At 37.7% G+C, this 16,782-nt stretch overlaps 4 protein-coding genes across 5 annotated transcripts; 2 read left to right on the plus strand and 2 right to left on the minus strand.

Moving 5' to 3' along the window:
• Positions 1 to 319: 319 nt before the first annotated feature.
• On the minus strand, positions 320 to 3,403 carry LOC132181390 (pentatricopeptide repeat-containing protein At5g52850, chloroplastic). Its single transcript, XM_059594592.1, has 2 exons — positions 2,217 to 3,403; positions 320 to 1,930 (listed from the first exon to the last, which is right to left on the minus strand). Exons 1-2 carry the CDS (start codon positions 3,325 to 3,327, stop codon positions 366 to 368), a joined length of 2,676 nt encoding a protein of 891 aa, XP_059450575.1. The 5' UTR covers positions 3,328 to 3,403; the 3' UTR covers positions 320 to 365.
• A 1,688-nt stretch (positions 3,404 to 5,091) lies between these two features.
• On the plus strand, positions 5,092 to 11,148 carry LOC132181375 (protein SGT1 homolog). Of its 2 annotated transcripts, XM_059594571.1 has the most exons (10): positions 5,097 to 5,381; positions 6,506 to 6,575; positions 7,826 to 7,950; positions 8,175 to 8,307; positions 8,532 to 8,628; positions 8,754 to 8,819; positions 8,940 to 9,075; positions 10,018 to 10,103; positions 10,494 to 10,598; positions 10,788 to 11,148. In XM_059594571.1, exons 1-10 carry the CDS (start codon positions 5,219 to 5,221, stop codon positions 10,893 to 10,895), a joined length of 1,089 nt encoding a protein of 362 aa, XP_059450554.1. In that variant the 5' UTR covers positions 5,097 to 5,218; the 3' UTR covers positions 10,896 to 11,148. The 2 variants fall into 2 exon arrangements, with proteins under 2 accessions (XP_059450562.1, XP_059450554.1); XM_059594579.1 differs by lacking the exon at positions 10,788 to 11,148 and having other exon boundaries at positions 5,092 to 5,381; positions 10,315 to 10,578.
• Positions 11,149 to 12,787: 1,639 nt separating this feature from the next.
• LOC132167686 (UDP-glycosyltransferase 88B1-like) lies at positions 12,788 to 14,215 on the plus strand. The gene has a single exon (XM_059578696.1). The coding sequence runs from the start codon at positions 12,788 to 12,790 to the stop codon at positions 14,195 to 14,197; it is 1,410 nt and encodes a 469-aa protein (XP_059434679.1). The 3' UTR covers positions 14,198 to 14,215.
• A 478-nt stretch (positions 14,216 to 14,693) lies between these two features.
• Positions 14,694 to 16,673, minus strand: LOC132189999 (receptor-like protein EIX2). Its single transcript, XM_059604867.1, has one exon. The coding sequence runs from the start codon at positions 16,671 to 16,673 to the stop codon at positions 14,694 to 14,696; it is 1,980 nt and encodes a 659-aa protein (XP_059460850.1).
• Between the last annotated feature and the right edge of the window lie 109 nt (positions 16,674 to 16,782).

Below are 16,782 nucleotides of genomic sequence, written 5' to 3' on the forward strand. Positions count from 1 at the left end.
AAAATAGAAAAATTTATTTAGACACTTTCTTAAACTACTTTAATCAATTTTAAACCCTTAACATATGACAAAATCCAAAAGCGATTTGCCAACCTCACCATATGCAGCTTGAAATCGTGTTGCAAAATTATGGTTCGACTTATAAAATTCAACCGATCCATCTGTTTTGAGGTTGTGATAATCAGGCTCAAACAATGTCAGGGATAAACGAAAGAGCTTTTGTCGCAAAACAGTCCATTGCCACAAGCATATACGTAGTGTTTAACATCTTTCTCTGCCAAACCATAATCTTTTCCTCAAAAGAAATTCATGATCACGGCATACACAAGAAAGTCACGAAAAGTTTCCTTTCCTGATGACAACTACTAGTGGCCTCTGCATGAGCAGCCACCCTTCTTGAAGGAATGGATTCGGTTCCCTTCCCTTACAATAATTTCCCTATCAACCACTTGTGTTACAAGCATTACAAAGTCATGGCAATCCGTACAAACACGTAATTTCTTGACTATAAGTATTGGGGTCTTTGACGGTGTACTAAGAAGAGCGAAGGCAACAGCTAGCTTCTCACTGTGATAATATGCATCTCCATTGTCTCGATATATATATCCCCGACACTGGAATTCAGCTTTAAGTGATCCTATTTTCTCATTAATTTCGTTGATTTGTGGATGTGATCTGTCCCCTGCAGTGAAGAGATGAACCTGGTTTCGTATCTCCATCCAGCTTTGGCAAGGGCTCTTCCTCAAACCTCTCTCTTTCATCAGCCTGCGAGTTTTCTCGCCTAAGTCAGACCGGCCTGATCTATCATACAAGTTTGCAAGCAGCATATAGAAAGCTGGGTCAGATGGGTCAAGATTGAGACCTTGCCTTGCCATATCTTCCCCAAGAGGTACATTCCCATGTAATTTGGAGGCACTCAATAATGTTTTGTATATCAAAGCATCTGGCCTGAAAGGCATACTCTTCATCACTCCCATTGCCTCCTCTAGCCGACCGGATCGGCCAAGGAGATCAATTAAGCAAACATAGTGGTCCAATTGTGGTGCTATACCATGTGTATCCCTCATAGAATGAAAATGCTCAAGACCCAAGTCCACTAAACCACCATGACTGCAAGCAAAGAGCACTACCAAGAATGTAACTGAATCCGGTTTGACTCCGACTAACCTCATATCTTCGAAGGCAGAGAGAGCGGATGAGATATTACCATTTGATGCCAATCCAGATATCAACCCATTCCATGATGCAACATCTGGCTCATTTATTTCCCTAAAAGCTCTATGTGCATCATGTATGCAGCCGCATTTTCCATACATGTCAACTAGGCTATTTGAGACTGAAAGCCAGCAGCCTAAGCCAGATTTCACGGAAAAACAGTGTAGTTGCTTCCCGGCTACCGTTGAGCCCAAACCGGCTGATGCAGATAAGAAGCTGGCCAGGCTAAATCCATCCATCTTAACATTATCATTGTTCATGTGCCTGATGATGTTTAATGCCCTGTCATGATGGCCCATCTGATTCATTCTTGAGGCTAAACTCGTGTATGTGATGGCATCTCTGTGACTCATGTTTCTAATCACACACCATGCATCATCCACCATCCCCAATCCAGCATAAGCATCTACAAGAGCATTCCCCACAACTGAATTGCGGTCTGCTTTAGTTTTAATTATGTATCCATGGAGCTTTCTTGTTTGAAAATGAGATTTTATTGTACTGCAAGCAGCAAGCATGCTAGAGAGAGTAAATGAATTTGGTTTCAACCCCACTGCTCTCATCTCCTCAAAATACTGAAAAGAATCTTGTGCAAAACCATGCTCAGCAAAACCAGCAATCAGAGAAGTCCAAGTGATGACATTTTGTGAGGTCATCACTCTAAACACTCTCAAAGCATCTTCTATTAGGTTGGAACATTTCATATACATATCAACTAATGCATTTCCAACAGAAATATCATCCTTCAAGCCAGCCATAATTTGAGCCTAATGCATATACATTAGGCTCAAATTAACTAATGCATTTCCAACAGAAATATCATCCTTCAAGCCAGCCATAATTTGGTTTCAACCCCACTGCTCTCATCTCCTCAAAATACTGAAAAGAATCTTGTGCAAAACCATGCTCAGCAAAACCAGCAATCAGAGAAGTCCAAGTGATGACATTTTGTGAGGTCATCACTCTAAACACTCTCAAAGCATCTTCTATTAGGTTGGAACATTTCATATACATATCAACTAATGCATTTCCAACAGAAATATCATCCTTCAAGCCAGCCATAATCACCCGTGAGTGGACCTGTTTCCCCAATTTCAGTGATAAAATTGACGAGCAAGCGTTCAGTATAGTTGAATAAGTAAAATTATTAGGTACGGTTTCAGACATCTCCATCTCCTGTAATGCAGCAATGGCCTCCCTAACCTTCATATTTCGAATGAAACCAGATATAATAGTAGTCCATATAAACACATCACGTTCAGGTGTCTGATTTAAGGCCTTGACAGCATCTTCCATTCTCTGGCACTTTGAGTACATATCAACAAGAGCTGTCTTCAAAATCACATTCAGCTCAATTCCTAACAATATCATGTGGGCATGAACTAATTTGCCATAACTCAAACCAAGAGCACTGGATGCAGCAAGAAGCTTCACGAAAGTGAACTCATTCGGAGGTACACCTGCCGGTCCTGCCTCAACCATACGTATATAAAGTTGTAAAGCCTGACTCCATTTATGAGCTTGGACCAACGAAGATATCATCGTTGTCCAAGAAATAGTATCACCGCGACCCATATATGCAAAATTTGCATATGCTTCTTCAATAAAACCGCACTTAGAGTACAAGCCAATCAAAGCACTTGCCAAAACTGGATTTGAATCAAACCCATTCTTTACCATATAGGCCTGAATACGAGTTCCACATTCAAACTCCCCTATGGCAGAACATGACCTCAAGACACTTGATAATGTGAACTCATTCGGATAATGACCGAAACTAATCATTGAACCGAACAACTCAAGTGCCTGCTCGTGGTTTTCATTTCTAACATAAGCAGAGAGAATCCCAGTCCAGGATACCACATCCTTGTAAGGCATTTCATCGAAGAAGTGGCGTGCATGGTCCACTCCAAAGCATTTAGCATAGAGAGATAACAAGTTGTTGTTCAAATAGAAGTCATCTTGAAGACCCAGTTTGATTATTGGGCTGTGAACACACACACCCTCTTTCAAAGACTTCGAGTTGCATAATGAAAGAACCCCAATACAAATTTCTTGGAAACGGTATGAGTAATTTCCCTTAAAGGTCTTGCTGACCGCTTCGCATAGCATTTCTTCCTTGCTCTCAGGAAGAGCCTCGTTTTGATAGTGACATCACACTATCACAGCAATCCGTAGCAAATTTGTATGGAAGTGAGCGGAAATATAGTGATAAGAAAAAAAGTGAGAAATTTGGGAGTCAGAGTAGCAAAGATGAGAAAACAATACGCTAGAAATGGTAGCTCTCCTAATTGTAGCGGCGGCCTGCGAGGTTGTTTAGGCGAAAGAAATTTACTAGGCCTAAAGTTATCAAATGGAAGGCATGCTTAAAGAATTATATTAACAATGATTTAATAGTTAATTAAAAACAAAGATATAAACAATAATACAATGAGAGATATAATATATATAATAATATTAAATTGCGAGACAGATATAATCCACCCATTCATATTCACGGGTCAATAGCCCTTCCATGAAAAAAAAAAAAAACACACACACAATTATTTGACATAATTTAGTACAATACTTTCAACAATGTTAGATTATGTAATCAATTAAATATTAACTCTTGATCATTTCTCAAAAGACCTTTAGATGAAAAAGAAAATTATTATTATTATTATTAATACTGCTCTGAGATAAATGTGAATGCATGCGATGATGCAGAAGGATTACATTTACGGCTATGATGTATCAGGGAAGTTTCATAGGTTCGTGATGTATCATAGACTTAAAGTCATGTGTATGCTGACGAAGGTTATGGTGATCATACATCATGGAAGTTACCTTGCTGCAATAGTTTATCATAGATTCGTAATGCTTCGTGGAACATTCTAGGTGCATTCGTCATGGAATATTAGAAGTATGAAACGAGCTTACCTGGATATTGTTCTTTACTTCGCACGGCAAGTATGCCGCAAGTACTTTTTTCCCCCTGATCAATTTGCCATTGTTTTTATACTTTATGAGAGACTTCTAGAAATTAAGAAGCAAAATATTTAAAATAAAAATATTAACTAATAATTGAAAAAAAATTTAAAAATATATTTTTATTTTTATTTTTATATCATATCATAATATTTTTTCAAACAAAAACCAAAAAATATCTCAAAAAAAATTAAGAAACAAGCCCTTAGAGCATTCCCAATGGATGAGCCATATTTTTATGTGAAATGGCTCTTCAAAACTCACTTTTATCTAGTTTAGCTAAGCCATTTTTAAATGTCTCTACATCCGATTAGTTATATTTCTATATATTCTATTAAAATATTATTAAAAGTAAGAAAAGTTTTGGGAAAAAGAGAACATGCAGAGAAAAAGTAGGAAACGCTTTGAGAAAAAGATAAAACAGGTGAGAGAAACAATAAAAGATAAATGGCTCCCTTAAAAAGTGCTGCTACATTTAACTTTTTTTTTAGCTCTTCTAATCAAATATCTATTTTACATTTATTTTTTGCTCATCCAATGTAGGAGGTTTTTTGAACATTTGAAGAGCTATTATAGATAAAAGTAGCATTTAGCTCTTCCATTGGGAATGCTCTTAACCTTTTAACCCCAGCTTTAAAGGACTAGGTTGTAATTCAACTGTTAACTACTACCATATTACTAAAAACTAATTAAATACATTAGCAATTTAGCACCATTTTGTTTGCCATTCTTTTCAATGTTTTCATACTTAATAATAGACCAAAAAAAATAAAAAATAATAATAATAATAGACTGAAAAAAAAAGGAAAAGACCAAGTTGACCCCAACTTCAGAGTAAAAAACAAAGGAAATTCATACATATTACAACTACATTATAAATAAATTAAAATTTGTGAGTAATTATTTGCTTTTGGAAAGCACATAGACTTGAACAAGTCAATCTTTATTCTCTCCCTCACAACTCTCTGATTAGTCTCTCCGATTCTCTCTTTTTTCTGTGCGACTCTGCGGGTGCGCGAAAAAGCGAGCAACGATGGCGTCTTCAGATCTCGAAATCAAGGCGAAGGAGGCCTTCATCGACGACCACTTCGAGCTGGCCGTGGATCTCTACACCCAGGCCATCGCTCTCAACCCTAACCACGCCGAGCTCTACGCTGACCGTGCCCAGGCCAACCTCAAACTCGACAATTTCACTGGTACTCTTATGCCTTTTTCTTTTAGAGAGTATTCTGAGGCTTCATTGAGCGTAATGGTTTGGTTACCCCTGTTTGTCTGGTTCGGGAGAAAACAGAAGGAAAAGAAAAGAACGGAGAAAAGAATGGGCGAAATTTCTTATTTTAATTTTCTTTTTGTTTTTGGTTCTTCTACAGTGCTTAACTCGTACTGTTAATTTCAGTAGCGTGCACTTAAATTCGATTTTTCTCCCCAGAATTTAGTTACGATTTGGTATTATTGCCGTACGATCGAAGAGAATTAAGTAGTTTATTTTCTTTTCTTTTATATTTTTCTTTGTGTTGAGGGAAAGAATAGTTGCATCACAAAGGATTGCAAAAGAAAAGAAGATATGCATTTTTGTTTTGTTTTGTTGTATCGCATATGTCCAAACACATAACGATGTAATGGATTTTGTGCAACTTTAAGTCCTAGTTTAGGCTTTAATCGTTTTACACATACAGAGCCTATGCTCGAGGATGTAGTTTCGATGACATAACCCTTCTGTCTCTCTAGGGTGCAGATTGAAAACAAGCTAAATGTACCTGGCTTGAGATTGGTTCGATAAAGTGTTGTTCAAACAAGTTACTAGTCGGGTTGAAAGATAGATGAATCGAGCTTGAATAACACATGCTCCTTGGTTCATTTCAAATCTCAATTTTTTATTCTTGGAAAACCAAAATACTTGAGTTCAACTCCGGAATGGGCCGGAATGGCTTGATTATAAAAGTGGCAAACCCTGGTTGACCAAAATAGTTCTACTGAGCCAGCTTATTCTTGAAAAAAAAAAAAAAAAAAAAAAACTCGAGCTTGACTCGAGATTGGTTTGTTAACATGCTTGTTTAAAGTTGTTGGTAGAGGTAATGAACTAAGGTTGAAGAATTGACTGCTCAGCTCAAATCGGCTTTAGTAACAGCCCTATCTCTCTGTTGCTTTCTCTACTTATTCTGTATGTGGATCTGTTTTCTCTGTATTTTTCTCTTGTATTATTGTTTTGTGTGTTTGCATTATAACATCAATAAACAAAGACGGTGTTGACTTGCTGACTTCTGGTTCTAGGAATGGTTTGTAAAATTTGTTGGCTAATGCCTTCTTACTTTCGGCACAGGGGCTGTTGCTGATGCAAGCAGAGCAATTGAGTTGGACCCTTCATTGTCAAAAGCATACTTTCGTAAAGGGTGAGTGCGAAGCAGCATATGTGTAGGCAATATGCATTGTTGTGTCTGATTATATGTCTAGCTTCATTTGAAATTCGGACTTCTGGAGAGATGTATGGTGAATACAAGGACCTTTTCATTGCTTGCTTCAAAAGTTAAAAAAAAAAAAAAAAAAATTGTGGCACATATCTATATTTTGAACCTTGCCATTTTTTATTTACTGAGAAGGTAGAAAAATAGTTATACTAATCATGTAGACTTAGTACTTATAAAAATTTTAAATAAAAAAAAAATAGTATAAAATAGTTATTCTATGTTATATTCCAAGACCAAGGCCCTTACCGCTTGAGCCAATCCCTTGGGGTTACAATATATTATAGGAAGTTGATATTGGATTTGGAAAATATTTGTAGTTATGTTCTCTTCATAGCTCATTTTGAATTAGAATAAAACAAAAATAACTAAATTAAGGACAAGTATGATTGGAAAACAGTGTCTTTAATAAATAAAAAGAAGAAGAAGATCATTAATGTTCCTTTTAAAGTTGGATTCAAAAGAACAAGGACCAATAAAATGGGACAGGGGAGCTATAATTTGTGTTTTAGAATGCTTGCTGGACTAGAAACAATTCTTTTGGTTAATCATACTTGTATACTTTTTAGATTTTAGATATTGTTAACCTTTTAGATTTCACACACCTTTAGAAGAAGAAGAAGAAGAAGAAGAAGAACGATCATTAATGTTCCTTTTAAAGTTGGATTCAAAAGAACAAGGACCAATAAAATGGGACAGGGGAACTATAATTTGTGTTTTAGAATGCTTGCTGGACTAGAAACAATTCTTTTGGTTAATCATACTTGTATACTTTTTAGATTTTAGATATTGTTAACTTTTTAGATTTCACACACCTTTAGAGTGGTAGCATCTCTTGTATACTTTTTGTGTACGAGGGCTTTGCCTTTTCTTGTTAATAAATTATTATTCATAAAAAAAGTTAATCATGCTTGTAAGAATTGAAGAAGTATCATGTTGGAGATAATGCATGAACATCAATTTTCTTCATAGGGTCTAAATTTACTTCCGTGTACTTACTACTTTATGTGCTAAAACCCTGTGTTCAAAGTAAACCATGCTAAAAAGAATGTTGAAGGCAAAGTTGAAGTTTCTGTGGGAGCCTCTGTGGCATGCATGTGACTTCTCTATCATGCATGGTTATGCTTCTCCTTTTAGAAGAGTCTCTGATTATTCTTCTTTGCTATTTCTTTTCACAGCACTGCATGCATCAAGCTTGAGGAATATCAGACTGCGAAGGCAGCATTGGAAACAGGTGCATCTTTGGCTCCAGGAGATTCAAGATTCACTAATTTGATTAAAGAATGTGATCAGCGCATTGAAGGTGTGTAATTGCCTGCTATAACCTTAGATCTTTTAATGATCAGAGAAGTTGTTTTACTTTTACTCGCTTTAAGATATTTTGAATAACTGTTGGATTGGAAATGCAATTTTTTTTTGGGATGGAAACAAATATTTATAAAAAAAAAAAAAAATCATTTAACAGAAATTATGCCTACTTGATTACCTTCTTATCATCTTACCTGTAAATGTTGCATATTTGTTCAGAGGAAGCTGGTGATATACCAATACACTCATCGGAGAAAACAACCCCAGGAAATGTTGTACCTATGGAAGTTGTTCAGCCTTTCAATGAACTTTCCGATCAGGTGATTGTAGCATCAGCCAAACCAAAATACAGGTTAGTACAACTTTGTGTTTTCTTGGTCTCCATCAGATATACCATTCAGTACATCGAGAGGTTAATGAAATCTATATTTGCATGTCTTTTAGTTATCAGGGTTTTTTAACAGCCTTCAAATTTTACCATTTGTTCGAATTTTAATATTGTGTTTGTTAATGCCCTATATAATCCTATGCAATGTTGGAATTGTGAATAACACATTTACTGACAAAAAAGTGCAGGCATGAATACTACCAGAAGCCAGAGGAAGTGGTTGTAACTATATTTGCAAAGGGCATACCGGCTGAAAGTGTTTCTGTTGAGTTTGGTGAACAAATAGTACGATTGAACAAATTTGATGCCTTTTGTCTTTATTCATATTTCTCGTTGTTTTTGCAGTTGTCTAGATTTTAGGTACAAACTGTTGGAATGAACGAATTCTAAATTTCATTGGTTTTGTGCAGCTGAGTGTTAGCATTAGCGTTCCTGGTGAGGATGCATATCATTTTCAACCTCGCTTGTTTGGAAAGGTATTTCATGCACCTTGTGAAAATAATACATAATTGCTGGTGTTCATACTGAATTTCATTAGAAATTCATGCTACATACTGCGGATGCCAAGTTTAGCATTGGTGTTTGTTTGCAAACAGATAATACCTTCCAAGTGCAGATATGATGTTTTGTCTACCAAAGTTGAAATCCGCCTTGCAAAAGCTGAATCAATACTCTGGAAGTCTCTTGAATTCAGCAAAGAAAATACAGTTCCTCAAAAGGTTAATGCCTCAGGTAGGTTAATATTCTTGTACTGTATACTGTTTCAGCACTCAAGTGGTAAGAGCCTTGCTCTTTGTGGTAGTCCATGAGATCTAAGGTTCGAATCCCCTTGGGTGCAAACAATTTCTTAGGCCAGCCTGCCGGTGAAGTCGGAATATTACCTGATCTGTGTGGAGGGGGCGCTTTACACGGGTCTGAGGTTTACCTAAGAGGGGTTGGAACACAAAGTGGCCCTCCCTTGAAGGGATTCCTCGTTATTAAAAATATATATGTATATTGTTCCAGTATTGAAATGTGGATTGGGAGTTGAGCCACATCTGGGACTCCTAGACTTGTCTTATTTACTCTCTTTCTCTCTCTCTCTCACACACACACCAATTGGGAATTTGAACAAATTAGTACTTAATAAAAGATTGTAGTACGGATGCAAATTTCTTCCAACCTATTCTATAAAATTGATGTGTCCCTTAACATGTGAGAAGCACATGCTTTTGCGTGACATAAACCCTTAAAAGTGAATTACATCTACACCCTAGATGATGCTGTGGTTGCCCCTGAATTGGATTTCTGAAAAAAACTAGAGTCAGGACCAGTTGATGTTCCAGCTATTAAATCACCCATGTCTATACAATGATCATTCATTTTTAAAGTTGTAGCTGCCTTTCTTTGATTTGTGTAAACTTTCAATTTTGTTTTTTTATTTGGATACATGGCCCTGGCAGCCCAAGTTGGCCCTGCCCTTACTTGGGCAGGCTTGGACACAGTTTTAGGCCTGTCTGGAGGCCAGGGCAAATTGTTAAAATCCTGGCTCAGCCTGGCTTGAAGCTGATAGGCTTCGCTGGGGTTGAGCTGTCAGAAAACATGTGTACCTACACCAAATTTGTTATCTTGAACATTGTAATTGCTAAAACATTGGCCGAGTTATAAGTGTGATTCCTGCTATTAATTATGCAGTTACTGGATCTCAAAGACCTACTTACCCATCCTCAAAACCAAAGAGAGTAGACTGGGACAAGCTCGAAGCTGAAGTGAAGAAGGAGGTTTGCCTTGACCTATTTTATTTTGGGTTGAAATACACTTTTGTCCCTGAAATATTTCCCATGTTCGAATATTCTCATTGATATTCAAAAAGTTCCAAATTTGTCCCTGAACAATTTAAAAAGGAGTAATATGGTCTTTTCATCCAATTGAATTGCACGTGGCAGACATCAGACTGATGTGCCATGGTTAACTGTCTGTCACGTAATGCAGTTCATAGTTGATGGATTGAAGGACAACATCACTCTCTTTTAAGGTGTACAGAGACGAAATTGAAACTTAGGCCAAATTTTAGGTACTAAAAGTGTATTTAATCTTTTTTACAAAGGGCTTCCTCATGTTTGTTGGTGCACTTTCATTCATCGTTTTTTTTTTTTTTTTTTCAATTTCAGGAGAAAGATGAAAAGCTTGATGGTGATGCAGCTTTAAACAAATTTTTCCAAAACATATACTCAGATGCTGATGAGGACACCAGAAGGGCCATGAAAAAATCATTTGTAAGACTTTTAGTCTTATGTTTAATATTTGTTGATTCATAATGTCAAATCCAATATTGTTTTTTATGCCTTTCTTGACGATGATATGAGGGTCATTAAGTAAATTTTAAAAACTATTTGGTGAATTTGTTTCCCGTGTCTTTATTGCTTTCTGTACGGCTTTGTAATGTGTGTTTCAATATTACACAGGTTGAGTCAAATGGGACAGTGCTCTCCACAAACTGGAAAGAAGTGGGTTCAAAGAAGGTGGAGGGAAGTCCTCCCGATGGTATGGAGATGAAGAAATGGGAGATCTAAGAGTCTTGCTCTAATCACATATATTGTAATTGAGTGCGCGATTTTGCTTCTTAAATGTTTTTTAGTCCTTTCGTTTTCAAGCTTTGTTGGTGTGGTTGCTTGTGCTGGAATGCAAGGAAACTCGCTCTCTCTTCTTTTTAGTTCTTCCTTTTGGTTATGTGTACTTTATTTTGCTCAAAATTGACACTTGATGTAATTCCAGTATCAGAACCCCGTTGCTCTTAAATCAAAATGACTTTTGAGTTTCTAGGTTTGCTTAAATCTTTCTACCCTTGCTTTCAAGCTTACCCATGTCCTGAGAGCCAGGACCTCCCGGGTTGTGTGATTACTTTGGGGTGTACATGTAGTGGCAATGCTTTCCAGCATTCCCATTTGCCCACTAGTGACTCTGGTGTACTGGAAGTGGCATCTTATGTGCTCCGCCCTGGCTTTGATTTGGATCCTTTTCCTTTCCTTCCTAAAGACGTGGCATGCAAAATTGTAGGGGAGCTCTGAGAGGGAGCTCCCTGCCTGAGTGGGCTCTTGCTCAGGTAGAGGAGTTCCTTTTCACGGACCCTTGCCCAAAGATGGGGTGGAGATAGTAACAGGAATTTCTAATTGCTAGGGATCCTGTTCCTAGCTCACCTTGTTTGTGACCTCATTTAGTTAGTACAAATATCCAGACTTTTTGAGACATGCCTTGTTTATTAGTTTTAGATTTAACAAAATATTGTTCTCTTCTGCCTCTTCTATTCTTAATAACTACTATATTTCTTTTAAGGCATAGTTTCTACAATTGTAATGGTTGGGTTGGGCTTGACATGACATCTGAGCGAAGTCCTGAATTTGAAATATGTCATTGTCATTTACTTTATATTTTAATAAATATTTTACATATTGGGTCTCAGTTATTAAGGGAGAGTATTAAAATATAAATTAAATAAAATTCATCTCTTTCTATGGATTGAACATATTATTAAGACAAATGTTATGAGATTGAGCATTATTTAACATAATATTCTTGAGTAAGGAAAGAACATTGAAATGTAGTGTGAATAAGTGATGGGTAGAAACATAAGCTCGTTTGAGGTTCAAGCTCTTATATGAGCCCCAAGCCATCTGCAGCTGAAGCTCTAAGAGCATTTCCAACAACAGTAGTTAAGTAACTACAGAAAAAGTAAAATTTTTTGGATTAGCTATTGTTGTTTGCAATATATAATTCAACAGATTCTCCATTCTTCTCTCTCTCTCTCTCTATATATATATATATAATCTAGAGAGATATATATATATATATCTCTCTAGAGAGAGATAGGAGACAGAAGGAAGAGTGAATATAATAAAAAATTAAAAAAAAAAAAATCAAATTTTTGAAAAACTTTTACTTTAAAGGATCTGTTGGAGTATTAAAATAGCATATAATAGTTAAATATAACTTAAATCACCTGTTTGAAAGGTGGTTGAATCACCTATTTCAAAGGTGGTTGAAGATGCTCTAACAAAGGCCTTATTTTTCTATTCTTGTTAGACACATGCCTCATTTATCCATAATTATATGAATATTATTCATTCAGAGTTCTCCATTTTAGGCTCCCTGTAACCATATGTATGTTTGATTCCAAGGCAATATCTTTACTTTTTAAGGGACACGTACTTGATTTACTAGGATTATGGCTTGCCTTTGATTTATTTTAATTTTGCTTACCTCAACTTGATTCCAAGGCACTAGTATATTTCATTTCATCCTACGTGGCAAGCACAATCATAGGCAATGGGCCTCCCCAAGGCCCAAATGGGGTATTAGTACACCCCACCCACTCTGCCCCACAAGTGTGGAAGGAAAGCTTCTTGGGCAGTGAAAGGAAAGCTCATCTTCTAGATTGAGCCGAACACACGAGAAAACTCAGGCAGCTATGGAGGAGGCAGTAGTTTTGTACCCAACGCCAGCCATAGGCCACCTGATCTCCCTGGTAGAGCTCGCCAAACTCATACTCACCCACCACCCTTCACTCACAATACACTTACTCATTTCTCCCCAACCTTACAACGCCGATTCCACTGCTTCATACATAGCAGCTGTATCTGCCACCACCCCCTCCATCACCTTTCTCAATCTCCCCAACGTTGATCTCCCTCCCAACTCCTCTCCCCACTATGAAGCACTTACCTTTGAGCGCCTCCGCCCCAACAACCCCAATCTCCACCAGTCCTTCCTATCCATCTCCAAAACCTACAACATCCACGCGCTCATCATGGACTCTTTCTGCTCTCACGCTCTCTCTATTGCAGTCAACCTCAACATCCCTGGCTACTACTTTTACACTTCTGGTGCCGGTATTCTCGTTTACTTCCTATATTTCCTCACTATGCACAAGACCACCGCCAAAGGCTTCAAAGACCTTAACACCCTTCTTGACATTCCTAGCTTACCACCCATATCAACCTCGGATACGCGGAAACCATTACTTGACCGTAATGAAAAGATCTATGAGAACATTCTGGACTGCTCAGTCAGCATGGTTAAATCAGCTGGAATAATTGTCAACACTTTTGAATCGCTGAAGCCAGGAGTTATCAAAGCAATATTAAATGGGCTATGCGTCCCGGAAGGTCCTGCATCGCCTATTTATTGCATGGGACCGTTGATAGCACCTAGTAGTAACGAAAGAAGTGGTGGCGAAGAGGCCGTGCCGGAGTGTTTAAGGTGGCTTGACTTGCAACCGAGTGGAAGTGTAGTCTTTTTATGTTTTGGAAGCTTGGGGGTGTTCTCTATGGGGCAGTTGAAGGAGATAGCCATTGGATTGGAAAGAAGTAGCTTGAGATTCTTGTGGATGGTGCAGAATCCACCCACTCAAGAACATAGCTTGGCCATCACAGCCCAACCTGAACTGGACTTGGATCTGTTGCTTCCTCTGGGTTTCTTGGACCGGACAAAGGAGAGAGGCTTGGTACTGAAGTCTTGGGCCCCACAGGTGGCCATGTTGAACCACAACTCTGTTGGCGGGTTTGTGACTCATTGTGGCTGGAACTTGGTGCTGGAAGCGGTGTGCACGAGCGTGCCAATGGTCGCTTGGCCGCTCTACGCTGAGCAGAAGTTAAATCGGGTGATATTGGTGGAAGAAATAAGAATTGCTTTCCCAGTGAAAGAGTCCGAGAATGGGTTTGTGAGTATAGCTGAAGTGGAGAAGGGAGTTAGGGAGTTGATGGACTCGAAGGAAGGTAACTCGATCAGGGTGAGGACCTCGTGCGTCCAAAATGATGTGAAGGCTGCAATTAGAGAGGGCGGATCTTCTCGTGTGGCATTAGCCAAACTCATTGAGTAGTGGAAGCAGTGTTGAGTCGGGTGGACAACATTATTGGCTACGTGGTACATGTTTACTTTATTGGCCAACTTTGATTAGTTAGAGTTATAATTGAATAAAAAAAAATGTCTTCTTTCTATCTATAAAGATACACAACTTTCATAATTATTTGTGTTTTTAATAATTATTTTTTAATGTACATAAGATTAGGATCAAATGGAAGAGACCGTTTTTCTGCTTCTACGATCAATTCCTTTGACATTTGTAATAATAGATTCAAGTATCTAATTTAAGTATTTTAATTTCCATATTATAGATTTATAAAATTTATAATATTTCTAGCTTATAGAAACTCACTTCCCTTTATTGAATAATATTGGACAATAACAAAGAGTCGAACAGAAAGTAGAAAGGGCAACCAAAATAATTAGGAAAACAATGCTTTATTGAATAAAAACAACATTTCTTCTCTTTGTCCATTACTCGAGCGCATGGCCTTGCCTTTTTTTGAACTCTTTCAAACACCACCAAAGAGTTTATACTTGATGCCATCCAATAACTTAAAGAAAGCAGACCTCCAAACCTTGCTGAATGCCAATGAACCAAATACACCCCAAAACCCCACTACAAATCCAAATGGCATACCCATATAAAACCACTTCATTTCAACCCACCCACCGTTCTCGTCGCCTTCATCATCAACATTTGGTGTTGACCCAAGGGATGAGTCATCTCCAACGCAGCTGGGCGTAAGTGGAGGTCCACAAAGATCATGGTTCCCAATGAAACTCTGTGCACTAAAGCTTTGAAGCTGAGTGCCGGAGGGAATTTTGCCAGAGAAGTGGTTGTGTGATAAATTCAAATAACTCAAGAATGTTAAACTCGCCATACTTTGAGGTATTGCGCCTGTGAGTTGATTCGTTGAGACATCGAGAGATTCCAATAATGTCATGTTACTGATCTTCTCAGGAATCTTTCCGTGGAGTTGATTATGGGACAAATTCAAGAATCGTATGCCATAAAGACTGGTGAGTTCCTCAGGGATTTCTCCAATTAAATTGTTGCTCGAGAGGTCCATGCTTGTGACGAGAGAAAGTGACTGACTATATTCATACTCTGCTCCCTTCATTATCAAGATAATTTCTGTTGTACTAAATGTTCCACCAGAGACTTGTCTTACCATGGCGCTCAAATTACCAAAGCATTGCGGAATTGATCCTGATAATTTGTTATGTGAAAGGTCCATGATTTGAAGTGAATTGAAGTGACAAAACTCCGAAGGAATACTACCATGAAACCTGTTTGAGCGAAGCACAAGAGCTCTAAGAGAGGCTGAACTATTTCCCAACCAAATGAATAAACTGCCACACAAATGATTCTCACTGAGATCGACAGTCACTAGGCCTTTGCAATTTTGCAGGGACATTGGTAAATCTCCAGACAGATTGTTTCTTTTCAACGACAACAATTCAAGCGCAGATAGAGAACCCAAAGAAGTCGGTATATTTCCTGTTAGCTTATTGCTCCCCAAGATTAAAAATTCTAAGTTAGAATAGTTCATCCAACAATCAGGAAGTTCTCCGGATAAAAGATTTTTTGAAAAATCAAGTGTTCGCACATATGTCATTTTATCTTTCTGTTCACAAACGAGAGGAGAAAGAGATCCGTTGAATGAGTTATTGGAAAGATCTAAATATTCAATGCTAGAAGAAGAGATATGGGGGAGAGGGCCAGATAAGTTGTTTGAACCAAGATTAATATAGTATGCGGAAGAAAAATTTGGAATACTGCCATGAATTTGGTTTTGAGAAAGATCCAATGATTCGATTTGGGGACTGAGGCTCCAAAGCCAAGAAGGGATAACGTCTGAAATGCTTGCATTCGATAAAGATAGATATTGAAGATCTTTTTGTGATTGAAGCCATGCAGGGAATCGTGGCCCTAATCTCCATGAATCCATTGTTAATTCTTGAAGTTGAAAAGGAGGAACCCAATTAGAACTTACTCGCAAAGTCAACAAGTTGGCTGAAGAGGCAAAAAGTACTTTCAATTTTGTTAGGTTAGAAAAATGCACATCAGAAACAGAACCCTCAAATAAATTGTAAGAGATTCCTAAACGTTCAAGATTTGAAAGATGTCCGAGACTTACAGGAATTGTTCCATTTAATTGACTTGCAGAGACAGCAAGTGTCCTCAATGAAGAAAGATTTCCTATAGACATGGGAATCGGACCAGAAAGCATGTTACTAAAAAGTGAAAGAACAGAGAGCTTTTGATATTTCCCCAATTCATCAGGTAAAGTACCTGAAAGTCGATTTTCTCCCAATTTTAAAAACTCTAAATTTTTTGATATGCATGCCGAAGAATTTCCTAAAACTTCATGCACACCTCCCCCAAGGTTGTTATAAGATAAATCTAAAAGTTGGAGATTACAAAAGTTTCCCAAGAATCTTGGTATCTTTCCTTCAAGGCGATTCTCTGACAGGTCAAGATGCATCAATAGAGAAAGGGATCCAAGGGCTCTAGGAAGTACACCTCGAATATTGTTAGATGCAAGATCAAGTCTTTCAAGAGTAGTTATATTGTAGACAACTGTAAGTGGAATC

Source organism: Corylus avellana, chromosome ca1 (assembly GCF_901000735.1).
Source record: "Corylus avellana chromosome ca1, CavTom2PMs-1.0".
Taxonomy (NCBI): domain Eukaryota; kingdom Viridiplantae; phylum Streptophyta; class Magnoliopsida; order Fagales; family Betulaceae; genus Corylus; species Corylus avellana.